Source organism: Rhyacophila brunnea, unplaced genomic scaffold (genome assembly GCF_057557595.1).
Source record: "Rhyacophila brunnea isolate RB1 unplaced genomic scaffold, BYU_Rbru_1.0 scaffold_9, whole genome shotgun sequence".
In the NCBI taxonomy this organism is placed as follows: domain Eukaryota; kingdom Metazoa; phylum Arthropoda; class Insecta; order Trichoptera; family Rhyacophilidae; genus Rhyacophila; species Rhyacophila brunnea.
In genome coordinates this window covers 9,642,623-9,656,769 of record NW_028233361.1, presented here as the reverse complement: position 1 = coordinate 9,656,769, position 14,147 = coordinate 9,642,623, and the positions used below count along the sequence as shown (strand labels likewise).

General features: G+C 32.5%; 1 protein-coding gene across 1 annotated transcript in view; it reads left to right on the top strand.

Annotated features, from left to right (window-relative positions):
* Positions 1-14,147, top strand: part of LOC147063233 (adenylate cyclase type 2-like) — a 485,865-nt gene that overhangs the window by 239,236 nt on the left and 232,482 nt on the right. The window contains 1 exon segment of the mRNA XM_085959766.1: positions 1,784-1,978. Within this exon segment, the coding sequence (XP_085815892.1) occupies positions 1,784-1,978 (195 nt within the window).

Sequence of the window (14,147 nt, the reverse complement as noted above, 5' to 3'; positions counted from 1 at the left end):
TACCATTTTAAAGACAAGTTCGTCAACTGAAAATAGGAGAACCGTTACCAATAGGTGGTCTCAATTTATCCAAAGCATAATCAGAGGGGTCAAAAATAACGACTATTAAAAAAAAGGATTTGCTTTCTCTCTGCACTGCTAAGCATCATGAATTTTATTATGATTTTTTTGGTTCTCTTCCAAGTGATGATTAAAAATTAAAAATTGTACCTAAAAATTTTATTTGCCCATTAAATTAAATAATTAAATGATTTTTGTTGTTTTGAACTAATAATTGTATTTTTGTTGTTTTTTTCAATAAATCTTTAAAGATTGTACCATAACTTAATATTTTGAAATCCTTCCTTTACAGTGCCCTATAAATTAGTTAAAATTATTAGAGTGATGGTAGGGAATTTTACATAGGAAGTATTGAGTTGATTCAAATTTTAGCATGAAATTTTCAAATTTCCTAATAAAATACAGTCGTAACTCAGAAATATTCAAATATCTTCATTTGTATATGTTTTAGAGAAAAATCATGAATACAGTTGAAAATAGATCATGTTTTTCCATAAAAATGAGTAATAATTTTTACATTCAGACTTTTCCTGTATTTACTAAGAATATTTGAAACTTCAAATGGCTCTCCTGCAAAATGCCAATTTTTGGATTACTACAGTATCTTACTAGGGGTGCGTTATATTTAAACAAAAAATATTGATTTATTTATAAACATGGTCTACATAAGCTTTTAACTACGGAGACAAGTTTCTTAGCAAATTTATGTTACTTCGTAATTTGGGTATCACCATTCTTGAATAATTCCGCCAGTTAGCTGGATTGTCTCGTAAATCGTTGGTGAATTTATATGCGAGTCTATGTTTCTACTCAATAGCCATTATTTGGTCCACTTGGATCTGTAGGATTTATTTCTCTTTTTTTAACCAATGAACAATAGAAAAACGCTTGTGACAAACACAAATCGTCACTTGACGACATTGCTGCGATTCCGAAAAACAATGTTTTCACGACGGCGACTTCTGACGTAATGAAATTTGCGCAGTTTTACTTGTGCCGTGTGACCACGCGAAAGTGTTCCATTTTTTTTTGCACAGGCAAAACCGCACAGGCAAGTTGCTGCCGTGTGGCCGGCGCATAAAAATGATGAGTCTGGCTCCGTGGTCTGGTTCTCACTTACTAGCATTAACACACTCTCCCAGTTACACTTTACTTGTTGAGTCGTTCTGTAGTTTGTTGAATAGGTGTTTGGGTAATGAGTTTGATTATTTATTGGACGGACTGATATTTTTTAATGGAATTATTTCTGTGATGCAGAGGAGGTAAGGTAGAAGAGGTCCGGAGGTAATTAAATTGTCATTTATTTATTAATGTGTCTGGTACTGCAGTGCCTGGATGGCGGCAATAATTATGGGCTGGTTCTCACTCATTAACATTACCATTCACCCGGTTACTTTTTGCGTCACTCTGTAGTTTATTAAATATATGGTTGAGTAATAAGTTTGATTGTTTATTGGGCGAACCGATAAAATGTAATGGGATTATTTCTGTGATATACGTCTTGAAGTGTTTATGGTCTGGAGGTAACTGAATTATTATTTATTCATGAATGTGCCTGGATGGCAGCAATAATTAGTTATGGACGTGGGTATGGAATTTGTATGGAATTCGCGCTAGTATAATTGGCTCAAACAGCCAACTAGTTTTAGCATATTTTTACTAAGAGAGTTAGCTATATTATATGACAATCTCCTAATATAGAATATTGTCTTTTATTTTTTAGTTGTGTGCAGAAATGATACTATTATGCTGCGCTTCTGGAATCGGCCTCTACTATAGAGCATTGACGGAAGCTGCTCACAGAAGAACTTTTGCCGGTACCCGAACCTGCATCGAGTCTCGTGTCAAGCTCGAGTGCGAAAGGGAACAGCAGGAGCAGTTACTTCTCAGTGTCATTCCAGCGTACATAGCTGCTGAGGTAAGTGCTAAGCATTGTATTCCCTGACACAATTTTCAATCTTTTTCTAAAAATTTCAAATTGTCTGCCATTTGCACATAATTCACAGAAATACAGAGAGAGGCGTCTGATCGGGTGACTCATAACACTCGTGGTTAAAGACGTCATTCTTTAGATACAATACCGGTACCAGGATTCGATATGACGTCCCTACTTGTGGTCCTCGATTGACGATAGGTATATTCTCAAACTGTCTCAAACTGTCTCAAACAGTCGACATTATTATCACGTTCGAAAATACTCGATGTTTTAAAATATAAAGTAACACCGTTTAGTGTTGGCAGGTAAAACAATATTTATTTGTATTGCATACCCTATAAAACCATATAATATTATGTAAGTATTGTTTACGCAAGAATGTAAAAGCTGTATACCTATAAATTTAAAACAATACAGTGACTGCGTGGTCACTTATATTTTCTTTCAAATACACCACTCACTCGAAATGAAGTCACGACGAATAATTTTCTGTCGTCTATTAGAAAGTAATTAAATGACTAAAGGTCATAATAATTCCAAATATTATTTATAATCTATGCAATTATTTTTTACTATGGTACTGCGGAGAAAAAGTTTTTAGGTTCTGCCTACCCGATCGTGCATCCATCTGATTCCGATAAATAAATGACAATATATGGAGGCAACTTTCAAACACTTTAATAATGATCACAACCAGCATTACTAACTTAACGTTTTTCTTGCCAAATATATCAACATCTAACAAAATTTGTATCTGGCTTATATCGCTAAACCTAGTGTTTTCGGCACCGCAAACAGCTTAAAACTTGTCATAATAAAGCTAGAATATTTTACAAGATTTTATTTAAAATGAATAGGGTGATCTTTTGTACCCTTATATACCTTATAAATATTACATACAAAAATATGACTAAACTTATTATATGTGTGGGGTTCGATGTGGGTTACCACTGTGGGAGTCGTCGACTTGTCGTAGGTCATGGTGTTGAGGATGATGAAGAAATCGACGATGGATGTAGGAGCGAGGTACAATAATGTTACAGGAGTCATGTTACAATACTTACGAATATAAGTTACCGGTCTGTTAGAATTAATTTTATTATTTGTAAAACACGAATTTCTTCTTCGATCTTAGTTCTTGTAAAAGCAATGTTAATAATTTATGAGACATTTTTTAAATTTTGAGAAAATCTACCATTTTTTCTGCCATTTAGCTTATTTTCTTGCCCTATCTGACATATTTTTGTAGATAACAGTTGGCAACACTGATCACAACCGGATTCTGCCGATTATAATTACATCGCTAAAAGCTGTTTTACCATGTTTTTCTTAGCTCGTATTCTTGTTTGTCCGGTGGTTGTTTATATGCAGTACAAATTTTGCAATCGATTTTTAACTAACTTCCCGACTAGCTAGACATTTGAAACTTTTAGAATATATCAGAACACGATGCCAATGCATTCTTTTAATACTTTTAGCCATCTTTAAGTAGAATTGAATTCATTTTCAGTTCATTCTGTTTTGTATGAAAAGTTATTTCGGAAGAAATCCGTAATCCAATCCACTATTATTGGTTGTTAAGATGGTGGTCCTAGCAACTAAATTATAAATATATACGTGCATTACTATGGAAGTAAAAATGACATTTTAGTATTCTATATTTGTTTGTTTGTTGCAAAATAGCAAAGAAATGATTTGTTGACAATTGCCTTATTTATGATTCCAAAGAAAATTTAAAAACGTGGTATATAAAAAGTTCTTTTTATCTTGTAATTATATTTATTTAACTATTTATTTGCTGATCTGTGATATATTTTTGGTAAGCTGTAGTTGTAAAGCTATATACAATAAACGACTTCTCATTTTTTTTCTTTATTTTCATATTGATGCGTTTTATTGGTGCGTTGGGGGTAAATTTTTTGTATTTTTGCCCGCCCCCCATTTCGTTTTAAAATCTTTTATTCACTTTAGTAATAAATTCCGCCCCCCTAAAAAAAGTAGTTGAAAATGATCCATTTCAGTATTATGTTATGAAGCAATTTTATTCTCAGATAAAAATAAGTTTATATTTCGACGATTTTATGACGTCATATTTTTCAAAACTCTCCCTATCCCTTTTGCCACAAATTATCAAATTATAATCAAACTCTCTCCCCTACCTAAAGTCGCGACGATTATAAATGAACGACTCATTACGGCTATTCATTTTCCAAGAACACTGGACAGTATAATGGAAAAATTTAAGGAAAAATATTGTATTTCCTTTAAGTTACAGAATATTACAGTACTTATAAGCTTTTTTGTAACTATTAGTAAAAGTTAGTAGTACTTGAAAGTTAAAACAAATTGTTTGGTTCTTTTCATTAATTCTGGTTACTACTTAAGTTGTGGAACGAATTGTTATAAGTAATTTAGTATGAAACAAAAGAGTTTATGAACAAAAATATAACATAATGAATTATATATTATTATACCTAGTCACTGAAGCAAGCTTATAAAATATTTAGATAGGTATATATAAGTTTAACCAGAGTTTATTAAGCTAAATATCTGTGACCCGAAAAAGTTTATATTATATTTATTTTTAGTCAAAAATCAATTTCTCTCTTGTGTATTTAGGACATCGGAATTTATCTGAATTAAATTATTGATGCTGAAGAATTTTCATTTAAGCAAGAAGTATTTTTCGTTGTAAACAAATTTCTGATTTTGGGCAGCGAATCAGTAAAACGGATCGGGCAAAAATTAAAATCTTATACAATTTTGTTTACCCGTAAATAACGTAGTATGCGTAGACCTTATATTGAAAATATATATTTTTTAAAAATTATGAATGAAATATTTTAGATAGAAAACTAAAGTTTTTAAGAGTAGATTTTTTTTACAAAAGCATAAATTTAATATACTGGCCTACAAATGCGTTTTTAATACGGTGACGAAACACATATTGGTTGGGCCATTTATATTCCCATTCCACTCATTATCTCCTCAACCACCTCCTAATCCCCAGTGTTATTGCCACTAGACAATCAATAAGCAATTACGAGTCATGAGAGACAGTTGCATCTCGATAGCGGGCTTCTAATAGCTTTCCGTCACTTAAGTGATTGAATCAATATATACAGACTCATTCGGAATATATCACTATCATTCATACACCCTCACATATAATCCATAAAACTGTGTCACAAAGTGCGTGAGTGTACAAACCGGGTGACCCAAAACACCGCGCGAGTGACAGTTGAAACCAGACCACGGAGCCATCAAAAATCATCACAAAGGTCAGTGTCTGGCATTCTGTTCCATCGCCCCCACCACTAGATCCGACCTCTTCATCTTCCCTAAAAATAATTACAGTCCACTTGAAAAGCTCAACCACATATAAAATTGCAAAAAAAAATTTAGGATGCGGATTTTTTATGTTGTACAACCAAATAGAACTTCATAAATATTTTTGGTGTGGTATAAAAAAATGTTTGGTTCTAGGTGAAATAATTAATTTGCGCCTGTTAATTACCTACTTGGTCGCAGTCATGACCTGTTCTGGATCAGAACTGTTTTCTCGAGTCAAACCTATCAGGCACCATTAGCGAAGGCTGCAAGATTAGTCAATGCGCTCCCTAAAGACAGACATTTTCAATGATGTGCTGTAAATTTTGTTTTTGAACATTATTTTACTGTGTACAATTGTTTATGTTTTTATTTTTTTCTTCTCCCTTGTGAAGGTAATATTGGTTATAATGTAAATCACATGTTGTGACTGTCCTGAATTTTAATTTGTTTGTCCACAATGTTTTCTTTTTTTAAATAAATAAATAAATAATCATAAATAGAGCATTAATTAATTTTACCAGGGGGAAGGCAACTGCCTACACATTTTGTCTTACATATTGTCAAGACCCATAAGTACGTGCAGCCGCTATATAAAAGTAATTTTAACAAGTGCTGATGAAACGTTAGGTAATTTTTTTCTGTATTATATTTTCTGTAGGCATTGTATTTCATGACAACTTTCATTTCCGACGCTTGTCAATCCAATTGTAATAATATCCAATAATAGCTGTCATTATATTTTTGATTCTTAGCTCAAGAACAAGTTAAGGTCAAACTGGGTGCTACCCGAGTTTTTAGACTATTTTCTCTGAAAATTCTGAAACGTGATTCAAATGCTTCGAATGAATTTTCTTGATTTATCGCTGTTTTCTTTTAAAGTTACGTAGGTACTGTAAATGATGCATAATTTGAAGTATTATGTACAAGATCTAGCAAATATTACTAGTCATTGTTCATGTATTGCTAATGTATTTTTAACACAATGCTATAAACAATTCGTTGTATGTTTGTTGAATTATAGCTGTGTTTAATAAAATCATCACATATTGGTATATTTCACTTCACGTGAGATAAGTTTAGGTGGATGATATTTTAAGTGTTTTTTTTTTTTTAAATAGGGTCTACGTTCACTCTTTGTGGTTACACTAATATGTAGTTTTTATTTTATTTTTTGTAGATTTTTAATTTTGCATCATATTATCCAAAAAAATTTACGACCCCTTAGAAAACAACTAATATCATTTCTATTGAAAATTGTGATTATTATTTTAATTAAATATACGGTTGGATGATTTATCTACATAATATAATAATGATATTATTTTCATTTCTTACTCTCCATGTCAAGTGAATATATTATCAATTGTAGGTAATGTTTGAATGTATAATTTAAGAGGGTTTGACTTTAGTTGATTTATTTAGTTAAAATAGATAGATACTGTGATTTAATATATTATTGTTATTTAAGAATTATCGAAACCTGAGATTCTAATAAACTTTATATCAGTGGGTCTATTCTATACTTATCGAACACTAAATTGATAAATAGTATCAAACTTAGGGTAGGTTTGTATCAAAATATTAGCACTTATTGTAACAATTACACGATGCTGGTTTTTATTGTTGCAATAAGTGCGATATTTTAACAGCAGCAAGATAGGTGCTAATATTTTGATACAAACCTACCCTAAGTTTGATAAAATTTATCACTTTAGCGGTCGATAAGCATAGAATAGACCCACAGGGCCGCATTTACGATCACGGAGAGAGAAAACATAATTGAAGAGAAAGAATTCATTTTAAGAATAACTGAATGGAAATTACCTATCACTTTGATGATGCAACCGAAATTTTATAAAAGTTAAGAGTATACATAAGTGAAACGGCAAATAATTTTCAACATTAGGTGGAACGAAATTTCGCAGTCGTCGCCAATCGGAGACTGACAGTGGTGGTGTGAGCACGTGTCAGTTTGTTTTGTGATGGCGTCGGAGGAATATATTCTTAAATCGTGTAAAGATGACTAAAAAACGTTCCGCATGTACTTGAAAAAGAAAACATTTCAATGAATATACTATTATTATTACGAATATAATAATAAACATAACATTAAAAAGACGCATGTTGAATTTTTATGACAAATTATATTTCGTTCGGCTCGCGTCATTTGCACAATCCACGCATCGCCTAGTCACGATCTTTTTAGAACATGCCTCAGCTGGCCTTAAGTGAATAAAATTAATAAACATATTTTTATATAAGTACTTGGAATAGAAATAACAATGTGGTTGAAAGGGTCGACCGAAAATTAACCGCGGTGAATAATTGAGTATAGACTAAAAGTTACATTGTATTTTCTGGATATTAAAAACTATGTATTTGTTTAATTTATGGTTGCTACACTATTCACTAGTGAATAAAAAAACATTCTGTAGTGCAGTGTCGGCAAATATTTTTACGAACGCGTGCCAAAAAATCCAAATATTATTTTTCGACTCTGACGTGCCGAGCAGTTTTTCATGGAGAAAAAAAATATTTTTAAGAATTCTATTAAAAATGATGATATTATAGATATTACTCATAGAACATAGCATACATATAACTTTATTACTTTTTTTAATTACTCCATACATTTCGGTCTAGCAATTTTGAAACTGTCTGCCAGAAATACTACTACAAGCTCCACCAAGTTTTTGTTTCTTATTTGGCACAGCTATTTTTGTGGGTAGAAATGAAACTTTTTGTTACTATATTACTTAGTTTGCACGTTACTTAGTTTACGTTAGTACGCACACATTGACATGACAACTGCTCCGATCAGATGTGGCATTCTCTCGCTACGGTGGTCTCAGGCATTGTAAATTGATAAAAATCTGAAGTTCGCGGAGCGGTTTCTTCCACCGCCTGATGAGGCTAGTGCGATAATATTTATTATACGTGGCGCATAAAACTTTTTTGTACGTAATGCCTATTATTGAAGAGTATTTACCCACTATTTTTTATACAATGCAATCTGTCACTTATTATTTTAATATGTTTATTTTTTAAATTTCAAAATAATACATTGGTGTGCCATGCAAATTCGTCTCGCGTAACATAGGTTGGCCACCACTGCACTAGTGTAACTCATTCGATTATCTGCAATCTCAAATTATTCAAAATTTTAAGGAGGCATTGAAAATCTTATGTTATGTTATTTATTGTGAAGAAAATTAGTCCGTTGAATACACAATTATTATTCTTTTGTAATGGAAGACGACTGATAATTATTATTTTCTTCAATATTGTAATAATGAGTAAAGTTATTTTAATAAGCGCAGTCATCGATCCATATTATATAGAAAAAAATAGGTAAGAAAATAGAGCTGTTCATAATTAATTATTTTCTTTTATGGTGTTGATTGTCAATTTATTGTTAGTGGAAATACACTGTATTGATTAAAATAAAATATAATAAGCAGTACTAATTTTACTTAGATTAATATTAATCAAGACCGGTTTTGTCAGCTTCAAAGGGACATTGTCAACTGGTAAAGAAAACAATAATATAGATATTTGATAATATCACATATATTTGATAAGATAAGCGCAAGTATCAGAATTGCACTAATTCGATGATAAATACTCATATTATATTATTGAATTTATACAAGTAAGAAAAAGCCAAAATTTACAAACTAACTTAACATTTTTGAAGGGTTTGTTACTTATTTATAATATATAATATTTATTTCGTAATTACAATTTCCGTTACTAATTTTCTGTATTTATCTAGACTGCCCCGGGCACGTTCTTAAGAACTTCTAGGCAAAATGAATGAATAGTTATGTGTACAGTGTACTTGTTATACAAAGGTTATTGGATATTATATTTGACTTTATGGAATATAAACAAAGGACTATTGTATAGATGCCTAACAGCTATACTATATGTGTTTTGTTATTATTTACACGATTGTTATTCAAATTACCCCGTATAAGTTTAGTTATCCAAGTAGTTATCAAGTATAGTTGGAAAATCTTAATTTTTTTTGCAGAAGACTTGAGTAGGTAGCATAAAGCACTCGTCCAGTATGATGGTTTGAATCTTTGATTCTTCTTAGGTTTGATTTTTTTACGTATTTTTTTGACAAGTAGGTATGTTTCTGAGGTTATCTTGTTGTTATCTATTTTCAGATAATGTCTAATATGAAAACTGTCATCTCTTAATTTTCATATAGTATTATTGTCATTTTTATTCCAGTGCCGTAGAAACATTATCATCAGGGGCGCGACAACCTGGTGCCTCCTCCAACAGCTCCCTCCACCTGTCCCTATCCAGTGTGGCCGCTTTCCAATTTGGTACCCCTAGAACACGGCAGTCATTGGCAGCTCCATCCAACCAGCGAATCTTTGGCCTGCCTCTTCTACGCCCGATTGGATTGCCGGAAATCACTCTCTTTGCCGGTTTATTGTCATTCATACGGTGCACATGACCTAGCCATCGCAGTCTCCTAATCTTAATTGATTGAACTGCGCTGTAATCTTCGTATAGTCCGTAGAGCTCAGCATTAATCTTCTCCTCCAATTGGTGCCGTCCCTGATCGCTCCATATATACGGCGGAGAATTTTTCTTTCAAAAATGTTCAGGGCTCGTTCATTTTGCAGAGTTAATGTCCAGGTTTCCGATGCGTAGGTCAGCACTGTCTTTACACTTGTGTCTTGTAAAGAGTGCTTTTAGTTCGGCGAGATGTCGAGATAGATAAAATGTCTTAACAGGCCAGTGCCGTAGAAACAAGTACACTTAAATTGATTTCAAATACACAATAAAAATTATAACATCAGCATATTATAAATTATATTTTTAACTACGGATAAAAAGTAATCATCAATTTTGATACCTACGTATTATAATTCTATTGAAACCATTTTATTGAGATATTTTAGGTAGATATTTACAAATAGTTGGGCAGCATATAAAATACGTATTAATGGTTAAATAATTTAGACAAACTATGGAGTCATCATGTAATATTTTGTTATTATCTTTATGTAATAAGCAGTGACGTCCGTGGGGATACGCAGATAGAGCGTCGCTTGGGGGCGGCAGTTACCCGAAAGGCGGCAAATCGAGGAGAATCATTTGGTATATATATAAATAGCTACCTTAGTAATAAAGAAAATATCTTTCCATTAATAAATCCAGCTCACTGGTTGGAAACAAAATGTATTAATTAATAACTGTATTTTTTTTTGTCGAGTTCGCGGTCTAGTTTACTTCCGTTGCCCTTCGACGTCCATGGTGATAAGAAACGACACCGTGCACGGATGATACAAAATACTGTATAAAAAAATGGGGCGAGATTTTGGTGCTGCCCAGGGGCGGCATTTTGTCTAGGGACATCACTGGTAATAAGTAGAATGAAGGTTGTAAGCCGGTCACGGAAATGGAGAAATGTTGAAACGAAGATTTTAATAGCATGTTATATTATTATTTATTAGTAATGAAACTACTTAATTACATGTTGACAAATTCAATTAAGGACGGAAGGTGATTTTAGTTGGATCAAGCTGATGTTGGTTGCGTCCCGATTAAGCGAGTTTAATGATAGGTACTATCTGGCTGTTCAAATACATAAATATATCAGCGAGAGTCGATCCAATGCTGGATGAAGGCCTCCCCTAGTTCCCTATACTCTTGTCGGTCCCTAGCTATTTGCTGCTACGTACATTCACTGAACTTTATGAGTTTGTTTGTCCAGCGTATTTTAGGGCGTCCCTATGGGCGTTTAGTGACACTTGAAATGTGTCCAGCGGTTGTCCATTGGCTGAGCGACATGTCCAGCCCATTGCCGTTTCATTTGCTTAGCGATCTCTATCATACCGTGTACTATTGTCTGCTTCCTTATCCATTGGTTTATTTTGTGATCTTTACGCGTTATGCTCAACATGCATCTTTCTATACGTTTGTGTTACTCGTAATTTTTGGATTTCTCTTACGCTTAAAGTCCATATTTTACACGCATACGTGAGCGTTGGTGGTACACATTGGTTGAACACTTGACGCTTCAGGCACAATGGGAAGCAACTTTTGAAGATACTATTCAGGCGCCCAAATGCACTTCATGCCGGTTTGGTTCTGCGAGCAATCTTGTCATACATACCACAGTCAATTGATATTAACTCGCTCGATTTGAGCGCCATTAATGAGGATTGCTTTTGGTTCAGTAAAACAGTTTATCATTACTTTTGATTTTGAGACATTTTATCTTTAAACCTGGTTTGCGGCTTTCATTTGCAAGCTTCTGCATCCTGTTCTGAAGCTCTTCTGGGTCGTTGTTGTCAAACAATGTCATCTGCAAACCGCAGGTGACTAACTACATAATTATTGACGACAGTTTCATTACTTATTCATTATACATTATTACATCATTATTCTATATTATATTATATAATATATATATTATATATAGATTAATTATACGTTACTTACATCGTTTTTATTAGCTCGTATTCTTGTTTGTCCAAGATTTTTAACTAACTTCCCGACTAGCTAGACATTTAAAACTTTAAGAATGTATCAGAGCACGACGACAATGCATTCTTTTAATACTTTTGGCCATCTTTAAGCAGAATTGAATTCATTTTCATTTAATTCTGTTTTTTATTTACTACTCACTATTTTTGGTTGCTAAGAGGGTCCTAGCAACTAAATGATTAATATAATATACGTGCGTTACTATGGAAATCAATATGAAAATGTCAAAATGACATTTCTGTATTCTATAATATTTATTCAGTATTTCTATCAAGTACAAAAAAAAGTATTTATTAATACATAGAATTGTCAAGTTTATATGATTCAACAGAAAATTTAAAAACGTGGTATTTAACAAGTTCTTTTTATCTTGAAATTATTATTTTATTCGGTACGAGAGGCTACGTCATAATAATATTATTTAAACTAATATGTTGTAAATTCAGTTTTGTTATTAAGGTATTTAATTAAACTATTTTACCGAGTACCTACGCTACTTTCTATTTATTTGTCCGAGATACAGGCTGTGCTAACAAAACCTTCTTTATTGGATTCTTCGGCTCGATTTTTTTCCAGTCCATTGAACCAAATCAAATTTGATTGTCGCCTACCGACTTGATGCTCTTATCAACAATTAAAGAATCTGTTGAATACCTTCGACTTAGGTATATTATACATCACCAATTCTGAAAGTCAATATAAGAGAACGGACATATTGGATAATTTAGGTAGGTATATTATAATGATGGATTATGTACCTATACTTATATATATATATATATATATATATATATTATATTGTAGACAGTGACGTCTCTAGATAAAGTGCCACCCTTAGTCAGACTTAGAATACCGCCCCCTTTCATTTTTAGTCTCAAATTGTATAAATTTTTTTAGGTACCCAATTATTTTGTTATTTATTTTCGTGTATCTTAACCGGCTCTTACATCTACACTCGCCTCATCTACCGCACAACCATAAATCAAACCTTTAGGAAATCGCTTCTATGTTGCATAATACGAAGACCGCGAACATAGACACCTAGCGACAGTCAAGCATAGCCTCTCAGAACGTGAATATTTTGGGATGCGGCGATCGGCGAGCCGGTATAAGAATGACCAATTTTTAGGAGTGCGTACGCATTCTGGCGACTTCGACTCGCAGTTTGAGACGCATGGGATTTGTTGCTAGTAGCACAAGATATTTTTTTTCAAATTATAAACCTCCATTTGGGCACGTGTGTTTTGTGAATAACGATAACGTCTTATTGACGTATTTGACACGTCGTAGACGAGACGAGTTTTAATGTGCGAGCCGGCCTAAACAGACAAGTGCAAAGACATAGACATCATTTAATAATAATAAGAAAATTTCCACGAAACATACTCTCAAACAACGACAATTTTAGGTACATAGAGGTTCCCTTGTTATGTTTTTTTTTGGTACTTTCTGACAAAGCAACTGGATCATCTGATCCACGGAAAACCGTTACTACTCCCAACACTTTGTAATATTCGTAATATTCTGCTCCTAAACAACGCATGCCCTGCCTACACCCACGGGACGTCTCTAATTGCAGAGTAGCACAATGTAGTATGTAAATATGTTATTGTTGTGCATAATTTATTCATATGTATCACATAACACTTCATGGGTTTCCAATTTGTTTAAAGTCGGGATCTTCTTTTATTAGGTATATTATTATCTAAGTAACATGACGTGACTTCCAGCAACGATTAGGGATTGCAATACCGAATGAAAAGATCAATATCGGTTATTCTGAATTTATTATTGAATACCGGTATTCGTTAAAATATATAAAAAGGCAGAGATATTTGTTAGTACATATAGCTATTAAAATCTCTTTAAAACATTATTTTGTAGCAAAATCCTTCTTACCTACATTTATTATGTTGACATTTAAAAATATGTATTGATCATAATATTGTAGGACTGATGATTTTTACAAAAAATTTGAATACCTTGATAATTGTAAAGTCCTCCAAAAAGATAGTTTATCAAGTTAAAATTTGTCTGGTTGCAGAAAAATGTTATTAAATTCAACGCTTGTACCATATGATGAACATTTTGTCACGGATTTTTTCTATTTCGAAATAATATTATGTTAATTCATCGCAACAATTTTATAAATATATTTGATGGATTTTGTTTTATTATTATTTCACCTCGATTCAGTTAATATATTTGCATTTAGTAGCACATAACTTACACTCATTTTAACACAAAATAGTACAAAGTAATGAAGAAATAACATAAATTTATTCATTTTCAAACACGTTAA